Here is a 12,261-nt window from a genome sequence, read left to right as displayed (position 1 = left end):
GTACTCTCCCACACCCGCCTTTTCTTCAGTTGCTGTGAACAGTGTGGTCTCACTCAGGGGCAGAGCGTGTGTGCTCACTGCCATTAGGGAGAGTTCTATTCTTTGCATTTTTTTTTTTTGCTTTAGATTGATAGAAAACAGAATCAACAATACTTTTTGAATAGCCTATATTTTGTGTGGCCGCTACAAAAAGTCCTGAGGTGGGATTGGCTCTTAAAGACTGAGATGAAAGGTGTGGACCCAGCAGAGCTGGCATCTGGCAGGAGGGTGGGAGATAGGGCTTTGTTCTGAGTTTGGACTTTTATGAGTGACCACTTTGAAGGATGGAGTGGAAGTGAGCAGTAGAAGGGTTTGCATGTAACTCAACTCCCTGATGTGGGTGCACTGTGACACTGCATCGCAGAGCAATAATCTTGCTTGGGAGCCGATTCATAACTCCCCTCAGCTGGGGACAGGGAAGAACTAGGTCTGATCATTAGGCTTCTGGCTGCAGTACAGCCCAGAGGATTGAGCTAGAACCCAGGAATATTTGGACAAGATAGGAGGTAGGTACCAAAGGTCTGCTGGACAGACTAGTTAGAGATGTTGAGTAGCTGAACCTATCTGGAGGAGTTTTGAATTCTTCTGATGGGTCTGAGAATGTGAGTCTCTGACCTCCTAGATTCTGACTACCAGAGTTGTGCAAGGACCCTGGACCCAGAGGCCACACTAAGGTTTCTTAGCATCTTGGGCTTGTCCCAGGCGGCTGGGGTTTAAAAGATTGCCTTTTTCTGCTGGGCATCTGTTGTTGGAGAGACAGGCTCAATGACATAGGATCACCCCTTCCTTCCCTAAGCTTTCCTTCCCCCTCGAATTCTAAGATTTAGAAGATTTAGAACGTGCAATACTTTCTGGGCTCTTGATGCTCTTCCAAAGATCCCCAAGTGGGCCTGGACATTAGACTCATGTTTCTGAGAATCAGCAAATTAGTACATTAGCCTGTCTTTGGGGAAGGGACCCTAGGCATTCATCAAAGTTGCAACAGAAGGCCAGAACAGCCAGAGTGAGAGTCTGGCAAGTTTCATGGCAGAGGCTGAGATGGCAGCTGGCTCCAGTCTTGTAGGTGTGTGTGTGTGTGTGTGTGTGTGTGTGTGTGTGTGTGTGTGTCTCAGGCAGCTCGAGAGGCTCCAGTTATGAGACTGCATTGCTTATTTGGGTATCTGCTTTGTGTAATAAACAAATATTCTCTTTTCTTAACCCAGTTTCTATTGTTTGAAACTGAGCTTAAACTGTGGGCCATTTGCTGGTGACAGTGGGGTGGAGAGTGGGTGTAGGAGGTGAGGGGAACCTCAGTCAGAGGATGTGGAGACCTGGATACCTGTGTCTTATTTCAAGCTGATATTGGGACAGTTCCAATTACAGGAAGCAATTGTAAACTCACTATGTATGGAGAATCAGAGGTTTTAGGCTCTGCACAAATGACAGGGAATGACAAAGACCCAGGACCCTGAAACCCTCTGAGGAAGGTGGCTAGACTTCAAGTCAAACAAGTTACATGATTCTCAAGCGTCATTGTGATCAGGCTTGGGGCACATGGATGAATCAAGGACTTCACAGCAGCTTCCCCAAACCACCACTTGGGGCTGTTCCCATCCAGAGTTGTCTGTCCTTCTGAGGACAAGGGGAATCTTCAGTTTTTACCCTATTTGACTTTTTTGGGGGTAGGGACACAGGTACTTATGCAATCACATATTTATATCACACACACACACACACACACACACACACACTAATGGTAATTTTAAAAAAAAAAAGCCAAAATCTACAAAGTATCGGACAGAGTAAAAAGGATCCACTTACATAGTTTTTGTTGAGTGTAAAATATCTCTTCGTTGGATGGTACTGTTTGTTTCTAGAAAGGAGATGCAGGTGAGGGGAGACTAAAAGAGAAGTTTTCACTGTAAGCATTCTACATTTGGAAGTTTGAACACCAATTATCAATTCAAAGAAAGCATTTCAGAAGGTGGGCTGGTGAGGTAGTTTAGCAGGTAAAGGCATTTGCTTTCAAGCCTAAGGACCTGAATTCTACCCCCAGGACCCACATAGCAGAGGAAAAGAACTGACTCCTGAAACTGTTGTTCTCTGACCTCTATGCACACTCCCCAAATAAATGCAAAATGAACAAAGCAAAACAAACAACAACAATCCCCCCCCCAAAAAAAAAACTAGTTTTGAGGCTCCAGCTAGGGCTGGAGAAATGGCTCACTGGTTAAGAATACTTCAGAGGATCTTTGAAGTTTCAAAGGCTCACAGCATTCCCAGTTAGCTCTCTCTCTCTCTCTCTCTCTCTCTCTCTCTCTCTCTCTCTCTCTCTCTCTCTCTGCCTCCTACTGGTGAACCAGGATATAAGCTCTCAGCCACTGCCCCCCTCCCAGCACCAAACCTGCCTGCCTGCTGCTATGCTCCCTGTCATGATGGTCATAGACTCTAAGCCTCTGGAATTGTGAGCCTGCAAATGAAACACTCTCTTCTATAAGTTGCCTTAGTCATGGTGTTTTGTCACAGAAAAGTCACTAAGACATTTTGTTACATAGTAAAGTTAGGCCATACTGGGCTGCACCAGACCCTGTTTCAAACATCCCAAAACCAAGCAACTGGGGCTGGAGAATTAGCTAATCAGTTAGGAGTGTTTCCAGTGGTTCCCAGCACCCATGCTGGGCAGCTTACAACGATGTACAACTCCAGCATCAGGGGACCCATTGCACTTTTTTGCTCCTTTGTGGTGATTATGATTTAATAAAGTTTGCATGGGATCAGAATGCAAAAAAGCCAGTCACATTAGTTAGCTATAGAAGCTGGGTAGTGGCGTCACACACCTTTAATCCCAGTGCTCAGAAGACAGAGGCAGATGGATCTCTGTGAGTTCAAGGCCACCCAGGTTTACATGAGAGTGAATCATGTAAGGCCATGGCCTTCCCTGAGGACAGGGCCTCAGTCCCTCTGGTGGCTGCTTCAGTGACCACCAGGGAGAGGCCAGCACTGTGGAGCACCAAGAAGAGCCAACAACAGGGCTCTGGAACTCAAGACAACCCCTGCCGTGGGCTGAATAGGACTGAGATGCACCTCTAAGGCTTTGGGGGTTCAGCAGAGGAATCACCCACTGGGATTCCTGTAGTGTTAGGTTCAGGGTCCACCAGGCTCCCAGGGGCACCTTGCTCTGGCCCCACTTGGCTGACTGGTTAAGATTCCTGGAACCCAGGAGGTCAGTATTTAACTGTAGCTAGTTTTTATGTCTACTTGACACAGCTTGAGTTATTTTGGAAGAGTGGACCTCAATTGAGAAAATGCAACCCCCCCACCAGATTGGCCTGTGGGCAAGCCTATGATGCATTGTTTGGATTGATGCTTGATATGGAAGGGTACAGCTCACTGTGGGTAGTATCTGGGCTAGTAGTCCTGGGTGCTCTAAGAAAGCAGACAGAGCAAGAAGCATGATGAGCAAGTCAGTAAACAACATTTCTCCATGGCCTCTGCATCAGTTCCTGCCTCCAGGTTCCTGCCCTGTTTTAGTTCCTGCCCTGGCTTCCTTCAGCAATGTAACGGGACCTGAGAATTCTAAAGTGAAATAAATTCTTTCCTCCCAATGTTGTTTTTGGTCACAGTGTTTCATCACAGCAATAGAAATCCTAAGACAGTGTTTAATGGGGATAGTTTAGATTTTCCAAGTTGAAAAAGTATTTCGGAGATAGTAATAGCAACACACCAATGCAAAAACACTTAATTTTTGTTTTGTTTCATTTTTTCGAGACGGGGTTTCTTTGTGTATCCCTGGCTGTCCTGGAATTCACTCTGTAGACCAGGCTGGCCTCAAACTCAGAGATCCACCTGCCTCTGCCTCCTGAGTGCTGGGATTAAAGGTGTGCCATTACCACCTGGCTCTATCTCCTGAGTGTTGGGATTAAAGGTTGTGTGCCATCATCACCTGGCTCTTAATGCTTTTTTGTACACTGTTATATTTCTTGTCACTGTGTCACCAGCTCAGCCTTCAATACTCCAAGTAAGCAAGACCACTCAAGAGTTTCACTGGGACTAATACAGCAACACCAGGAGAGGCAACACAGTATCTCCCAGCCTGCTGTGTGTATCCAACAGGCCTGCTTATATGCCGGGTGTTTGGACAATCACAGCCTTACCTTTATGCAATCAATAACAGAAGAGAGAAGTGCTCATTTTGTAGCCTCGGTAGACATGGCTTCAGGGTTATCTAGAATTCAGAGGCTTGTGACAGCAAGAACTGACTGTCTCAGACAGCCCTGGCTGAAGCTCCGCCCTCAGGAGCAGGGACAATCAGCTTTAACCTCTGCATAGTTTTTTTTTTTTTTTTTTTTTTTTCTTTCTCAAGGTGTCTACTGAGTGAGTGTTCCAAATAGCTGGTGCTGACCTGAGGTCACTCCAGCTGGATGTCTGACTATCAGTCCTTTTGCTCAAGGCACCAGGGGCAACAAGGGAGAGTCGAACGATTGTCATACATAGTCAAACTGCCCCATTCCGGTCTTTGTCTATTTATAGAAAAATAAACATCAAGGACGTTTACAAGATGAAGCTAACTCACCATTAACGTCAATAGTGGCTTTAATAGTTTAATTGCAACAATGCCTAATACCAGTCCAGGCAGAGGTGGGCCTCCTGCTCAGTGTCCCTAGGCATCAGGACTTCTGCTCCTCAGCTCAGTAGATATATATGCTGGTAGGTGGGAAGGGGACGCTGCCAGGGATGGAGGCTCTACTCTAATTAGATTGCATTTTCCAGGAAGCCCCGAGATCTCCCCGGACCTGATTTAGGCTAAGTGCGACCTAGAAGGCAAAAATGAGACTTCTCCCAAACGTCTAGCTCCTGGGTTTCTCAGACTGACCAGCTGTGGGGATTCTCCCTGTTCACTGGCTAGACATCTGTGACAGACAGCGTTCTGGAGAGCAAATTTCTAAACTCCTGTCGCCGCGCATGCGCCAGCTGGCTTCCCAGCGATCCCCGCGCGAACTTCCGGCACCAGGAGGTGGTGGTGAAGCTCTTAGCAAGCGCCGGTGCGGCTCTGGGCGTTGTGTCCTGGGGGCGGGACCGGCGTTCCGCGCATTCGGGCTCCTGCGGATTTGGCGTCCCAGGCGCAGGCCGGAGGGGACACGCTCCTCTGGGCAGCGCGGCCGCCGGCGGCTCCTTGCTCTCCGGGTCCCCGGGCAGCACAGCTGAGCCCGCCGCTCTCGCCAGGCTGCTGGGGACCATCCCCTTTCCCACGTCCTGTCCAGCGACCCTGGTGAGTCCGGGCCCTCTCTGAGGACACCTCGTCGGTCACTGGAGGATGAGGCAGAAGGCTCGAGAAGAGAAGAGTAAATAAAGTGTGTGTGGTAGTGGAAAAGAATTGGAAATCTCCCGAATGCATCGTTCGGGTCGGTTGGGGAACTGGAGCACCCCCATGCCGCGGAAGCTTATAGGTCCACTCGAGAAGAAACGTTGCTAGGTGAAAAACGCAAAATCCAAAGTGGTATGCTCATATGATCTCATTTATGTAAAGCACACATAAAGCACTTGTCGATTCTGAAGATAACAATTTTCAGTAAAAGCACAGGAAAAAATACGGCACCGTCATATATCAGATTGTTAGTGACCAAAAGAAACATGTGTTGCTAACATTCCCCTTCCGTTTTTAAAATTATGATGTTCATACCAGTTAGACTGTTGAAACAAAAAAGGGCAGAAATTCAAATCACACTTAGGAGAATATTGTGAAGCAGTAGCAACATAAAATACAAATACATGCCATATATTCACATATAGGTTGTGAATAAATGGCAGAGTGGCTTCCATGAGGCCTCTGATACCACCCTTTATCTGGAGTAAGATGTTTCTGGAATTTGTAAACTTTTTTTAGAAAAAGACTTTATTTTATGTGTATTGAGTGTTTGCCTTCATGTATCCAAGTGTACCATATGCATGCAGTGTTTGAGAAGGCCAGTGGGGCAGCAGATACTCTGGGATTGGAATTACAAATGGCTGTGAGCCCCTAAGTGGATGCTGGAAATTGAATCCTTTGCAAGAGAAACACATCCTCTTAACCACTAAGCCATCTCACCATCCCCATAAATTTATAAATTTTCAAATTTGAGAAAAATAACAGTATGGCCTATCTATCAGTAGGGGGACTTGAGACCACATTCATAATTAAACACGATAATTATAAAATTTTTGAGACAGTTTTGCTCTGTAGCCCATACTGGTCTCTAACTTTGGGCACTCCTGCTTTGGTCCTTACAGTTCTGGGATTTCAGATGTATGTCATCTTGCATGTACCACTATACCCAGTGAAATTTTATAATTGAAGTATATATGCTGAAAAACATACCTTAAGAATAGCTCAGTGATGCTGGGTGATGGTAACATATGCCTTTAATTCCAGGACTCAGGAAACAGAAGCAGGTGGATCTCTGTGAGTTCAAGGCCATCCTGGTCTACAGAGTGAGTTCCAGGACAGTCAGTGCTACACAGAGAACCAGTCTTGAAAACCCTGACCACCACCACCAAAAAAGGAAAAAAGCTCAGTGACTGAAATTTTTTTTGTTAGATTTAATTATTTTATGTGTATGAGTGTTTTACCTGCATAGATGTGTGTGCACCATCTGCGGAACAGTTAGCTGAGGAAGTCAGAAAAAGGGGTTGGGTTGTCTAGAATTAGAGTTACAGATAGTTGTGAGCCACCATGTAGGTGCTGGGATCTGAACCTGGGCCTTCTGTAAGAGCAACAAATGCTCTTAACCTTGGAGGTCTCTCTTCAGCCTCAATGATCTCTCTCTCTCTCTCTCTCTCTCTCTCTCTCTCTCTCTCTCTCTCTCTCTCTCTCTCTCTCACACACACACACACACACACACACACTGGTCTCATGTACCCTAGGCTCACTGTGGTCTTTGCATGTAGCTGAAGATGACCCGAGTGCTGGGATTACAGATATGTACCATCCCATCCTGTTCAGTGCTGGGGATTGTTTATGCTAGGCAATCACTGTAATAACTGAGCTATATCCACAGCTGGTTCATGGGGGCTTTACAGACTGCATAAACATGTTTAAATTCTGCTATGAATCGTGGGCAGTTACTATAAATGAAGATAAAAATATGTTCATATCAACAGGTGCAGCAGTGCTTCCAAATGAGTGAGATTAGGTTTTGCTGTCAAATGGGCCTTGAAAAACCCAGATTTGGGGTTTCAGATATAGTGATAAAGAATTGTGGGTCTGTATAGAGCACACCATTAAAGTCTAAAGAGGCTTTAGAGGTACAAAAGGATGCAGGTGCCAAAGTTCCTAGACTTAGCTCCAGTCTGGTGTATTCCACTCTTCTCAAATACTATCCTTTTGCTCTTTTCAGAGGCGTATGTGTCCTGATGCCAGCCCAGCTGTCACAGAGAACCTCTCCCGGAGACTCAGCTCTGGAGCTCTAAGCTAAAGCTGATTAGCCCTGAGCCTTAGGCCAGGGGAATGGCATCCTTCCCGGAGCTCCAAGACCATGCTCCTGGGGAGGAAGATGGACTTCTGATTGTGAAGGTAGAAGACTGCTCTTGGGAGCAGGAACCTGCCCAGCCAGTGGACAGCAAGGATTCAGAAGAAACCTGCCGCCAGCGCTTCCGTCAGTTCTGCTACAGGGATGTGGGTGGGCCACACGAAGCCTTCAGCCAGCTCTGGGAGCTGTGCTGCCGCTGGCTGCGGCCTGAGCTGCATAGCAAGGAGCAGATCCTGGAGCTGCTGGTGCTGGAGCAGTTCCTGGCTGTGCTACCCAGGGAGATCCAAGCCCAGGTGCAGAGACAGCACCTTGGGAGTGGCGAGGAAGCTGTTGCTTTGGTGGAGGACATACAGAATCAGTCATTGAAAGCCTGGCCACAGGTGAGGGGACCTTTCCATGTCTAGGAGCCTGAAGAATAGAGGCCATCTTCGTTGAGACAAGTCTCTGCAGATGGCGGGGAAACAACCTTGTCCAGGGAAGCACACACAATCCCAGTGTAACACTCGATGCTTTTCTGAAGGAGGAGTCTTAAGCAAATGTAGTTTATTTTTCATGACGTCATTGGATTTAAAGTAGTTGTGGTCCAGAAAGGTTTAGTTTTTATTTTGTTGTGTTTTTGTTTTTGAGACAGTATTGCTCTGCATAGCTGGCTGTCCTGAAACTCACCCTGTAGACTAGGCTGGCCTTGAACTCAGAGATCCCACTGTCTCTGCCTCGCCAGTGAGTCCAGAAAGGTTTTAAGCTACACAACTATTTGTGCTTTGCTCTAGTCAGTCTACTGACTGCTGTAGTCAGTCTAATACAATGGTATTCATTAGAGGGGTATGAGGAGATGGAGCCATCTAAGGGTACTCTGCTGTATTGAGTCCTTGACACTGGGAGCTTCTGGGGATGTGCTAATGAGCAGCTAGGAAGTGGGGTTCTGCCCTTGGCTGGAGGACCTGCCCCCCACTTTCTCTCCTTTGCTAAGTAGCTATAATTCTAGCCTTTTAGGGACTGGTTCTTGCTGGTTTTTTGTTTTGTTTGTTTTTTCTTTTTTTGAGGCAGAGTTTCTCTGTGTAGCCCTGTCTGTCCTGGAACTTGCTTTGTAGAACAGGCTGGCCTCTAATAATTCAATGAGATCCTCCTGCTTTTGCCTCCTAAGTGCTGGGTTTAAAGGCATGCACCACCATCACCTAGCTGGCTCTTGCTTCTTGATCATGAAGTATCCTTGAGTATAAAACACTGCCTGGTGTCGAATTCTTCTCTCCTCTGGTCTTTTCTGGGCCTCCTTTTACTCTCTTACCCCACCCAACCCTCAGTTTCCTAATGGGTGTGACTCGTACCTCCTTCGCCTGCCCCTATCTCTAGTCTGCTCTCTGTGCTGATGGGCATGTTATGGTTACTGCACAGGATGAACCCTCTGAAGTGGAGCCTAAAGCAGCAGTCCAGGGACTCCCAGCCACAGGGCCTCCCCAGAAGGCAAGGGTACAGAAGCAGCTACCTGCATCCCAAGAGCAACACCACCAGGGTGAGTAAGACTTTCCAGTCAGCAGGGCCTAGGTTTCTTCTCTAGAATTGCCCTGAGGGTAACAGGCACAGGGAAGCCCAGCCATATGAGCACGTGTGTTCATGCATTTGGTGTATGTACGTGTGCAAGTTTAGATGAAGCCATCAGTCTCAGTCCTTGACCTTGGCCTGTATGAAGCTCTGTTCTTTTTCTGCAGCACAGCTTCCTGTTCTTAAAGAGGGACGGACAGGAGAAATGATGGATGTCTACTTTTCCTCTGCAGTTCATGTGAGTTAGCAGTCCCTTTGTTCTCGCAGAGGGCTCGGTGCTCTTGAATATACAATTTGATCTCTCCTGTCCTCACTCACAGCTGTCTGGGAGACCTGAGCTGGGTCATATCTCCTCAGTCCAAAAACCTGTGGCATTAGGAGACATCCCTTTCTATTTTTCCCGAGAAGAATGGGGCTCCCTGGACCCTGCTCAGAGGGATCTCTTCTGGGACATAAAGAGAGAGAACTCCCGGAATGCTGCTCTCGGTAAGCAGGTCTATGGAGCCCTCTTTCTGCTGTAATCCTAGTTTTTCTTCCCACCCTTCCCTAACTGGGTTCTAAAGCTAGCTTTTTCTGAGTCTCAACAGCCTCCTATGATGTTCAGGTGTCTGTGTTTCTGTAGGTCATGTGACCAATTGACCAGTGTTCTCTGTGTGCCAGCTCTGTGGAGGGCTTGTAAGGGCATTTTCTCAGTCAGACATCAGTCTGCTACATAGGAGTGTTTGTCCCCAGATAACATTCTGAGATTCAGTGAGGTTGATGGATCTTGTCAGCCACAGACAAACTAAAAACAAAACACAAAGCAAGCAAGAGCCCTAGCTGCACCCCAGTATTTGAGGCCACACCAAGTCAAGGTCTTTCTCAGCATTCCCTGGTCTCATCTTGCTTAATTGGCAGCACTGTGAGTTGGCTTGGGACTCCTCCCTGTCTAAGGCTGGCGTGTGCTGTGTCTGCAGAGCTGGAGTTTAAGGAATGAGGAGCCACAGTAGGTACACATGCTGGTGCCTTCAGTTTTTTGTTTGTTTTGTTTTTTTGAGACAGGGTTTCTCTGTGTAGCTTTGGCTGTCCTAGAAGTCGCTCTGTAGTCCAGGGTGACCTCAAACTCACAGAGATCCACCTGCCTCTGCCTCAGCAGTGCTGAGATTAAAGGCTGCGCTACCACCGCCCAGCTGGTGCCTTCAGTTTACAGACAGGGAATGAGCCACTGGCTTTAGCTGTGGAGAGTGGCACTGGCCACGGGTGGGGAACAGGCAGAGGGTCTTTATAATATCAGGTGACTCTACAGAAGCGTCACCTCAGCTGGGCTCCCTGAGGTTGCCTCAGATCTGCTTGTTTGTTGGCCTTTTATCATTTTCTCATAAAAAAGGACTTGTAAAATAAAAATTCATTGTAATGTTTTTATTTTGTGTGCAGTACAGAGAGGGGCATGTGTGGAGGTCAGAGGATGGCTGTCTGGAATTGTTTTTTTTCCTTCCACCTTGTAGGTTCTGGAGGGACAAGCTCAGGCATGGTGGTTAGGCTTGGCAGCAGGTGACTTTATCTACTTAGCCATCTTGCTAGCCTATCTGGTCATTTTGTAGGTGAGAAGACTGAAGCTTGATCTGTCTGAGCTACAGCAGCCTGAAGATTTCGCTGAGTTTCTTCAAATCCCTTCCTGTCCCAGAATCAAGGGGGACTAAAGAGGCTTCTCCCCTCCTTGCAGGTTTGGGATCCAAAAGCCAGAGCGAGAGAGCTCCCCCAGACGAGGCCATGACAGCATTGTCGGGACAGACTGACTGTGAAGTGACTGTGTCCTGGAATCCCGAGGAGGCTGAGACCGAGGTCTGGGAGAGTGAGACCCCACCGAGGACAGCTCTGGGCGCGCTGGTGGTGACGCGTCGGGGCCGACCGCCCACTCGCAGGCGCCAGTTTCGGGATTTAGTGACTGAGAAACCGCACAGCTGCGGGCAATGTGGGAAGCGCTTCCGCTGGGGCTCAGACCTAGCCCGGCACCAGCGAACGCACACTGGTGAGAAGCCACACAAGTGTCCTGAATGTGACAAGAGCTTCCGCAGCTCTTCTGACCTGGTGCGTCACCAGGGTGTGCACACAGGCGAGAAGCCCTTCTCCTGTGCTGAGTGTGGCAAGAGCTTCAGCCGCAGCGCCTACCTGGCTGACCACCAGCGCATCCACACGGGCGAGAAGCCCTTTGGCTGTAGCGACTGTGGCAAGAGTTTCTCATTGCGCTCCTACCTGCTGGACCACCGTCGTGTGCACACGGGCGAGCGGCCTTTTGGCTGTGGCGAGTGTGACAAGAGCTTCAAGCAGCGTGCACACCTCATCGCACACCAGAGCCTGCATGCCAAGATGGCCCAACCCGTGGGGTGAGTCACCAGTGGGGCCTGAGCAGCCCAGGGAGTTGGCTACTCCCTGTGAGTCTCACAGACTCCCTTCTTTGTTCCTCTTGGAGAATTCTCCTCTTGCCTGTGACCACTGCCAGCCTATCGAAGGCACCCAAGTACTCTGAACTGGCCTGCCTGCTGCCAGGATCCTGCCACCGGTCTCTTCCCTTCCTGACCTGGGTTTCTCTTACACTTGTTTCCTGGAGCTTCGCAGTTTCCAGCTGAGTATCAGGTGGTGTGAGGCCTCAGACAGGACCTAGGGTTTCTCCCCAGGACCCTCCAGCCTTGCTTGGCCAGAGGCTCTCTGTTTCTGTCTACTTGTGCCTTCCAGTAGGGACTGGCCTCCATCCTCAGGGGACCTCTGGGCTTTTAGGAAGGATCATGGGCCCACACCAATGACAATTTAGGCCCTGGGTTTGGTCACAGCAGCTTCCTGGTCTTCACCTCCCCTTACCCCCCCCATCCCTGTCCCCCACTTCCAACCTGTGACCACTCGAACTCCCTGACCCCAGGAAGCTGCCTAGCTGTCCTGCTGTGAGCCCCAGACATACTTGCCAGCAGGTCTGGAGGTTTGTGGAGGTGGTAGCTGTAGCAGCAGGCTGACCCTGGAGAACACCCACCCCTCCAGAGGTGTACTTAGCACTTAGCACTCCATCAGCACTTTGTAGCTGACTCCTCGAGCATTGTATTCCATGTTTTTAATCTGCGTTGTGTGCAGATTGACATTAACAAGGACAGACCATGGGCCCTCCTAAAGGGCTCAGCCTGGTGGGCTTCAGAAGAGTTTGAATAAACATGGAAATTTTCCTTGAGGCTGT

General features: G+C 48.5%; 1 protein-coding gene across 2 annotated transcripts; it reads left to right on the top strand.

The window, feature by feature from the left end:
• The first annotated feature begins 5,018 nt into the window (after positions 1–5,018).
• Znf213 (zinc finger protein 213) lies at positions 5,019–12,250 on the top strand. Of its 2 annotated transcripts, none has more exons than XM_027424853.2 (6): positions 5,019–5,287; positions 7,392–7,903; positions 8,916–9,033; positions 9,230–9,300; positions 9,383–9,548; positions 10,765–12,250. In XM_027424853.2, the coding sequence occupies exons 2-6, from the start codon at positions 7,502–7,504 to the stop codon at positions 11,427–11,429; spliced, it is 1,422 nt and encodes a 473-aa protein (XP_027280654.1). In that variant the 5' UTR covers positions 5,019–5,287; positions 7,392–7,501; the 3' UTR covers positions 11,430–12,250. The 2 variants fall into 2 exon arrangements, with proteins under 2 accessions (XP_027280654.1, XP_027280653.1); XM_027424852.2 differs by having other exon boundaries at positions 5,019–5,515.
• Positions 12,251–12,261: the final 11 nt, after the last annotated feature.

This window comes from Cricetulus griseus, chromosome 7 (genome assembly GCF_003668045.3).
Source record: "Cricetulus griseus strain 17A/GY chromosome 7, alternate assembly CriGri-PICRH-1.0, whole genome shotgun sequence".
In the NCBI taxonomy this organism is placed as follows: Eukaryota; Metazoa; Chordata; class Mammalia; order Rodentia; family Cricetidae; genus Cricetulus; species Cricetulus griseus.
This window is presented reverse-complemented; position numbering and strand designations above follow the sequence as displayed.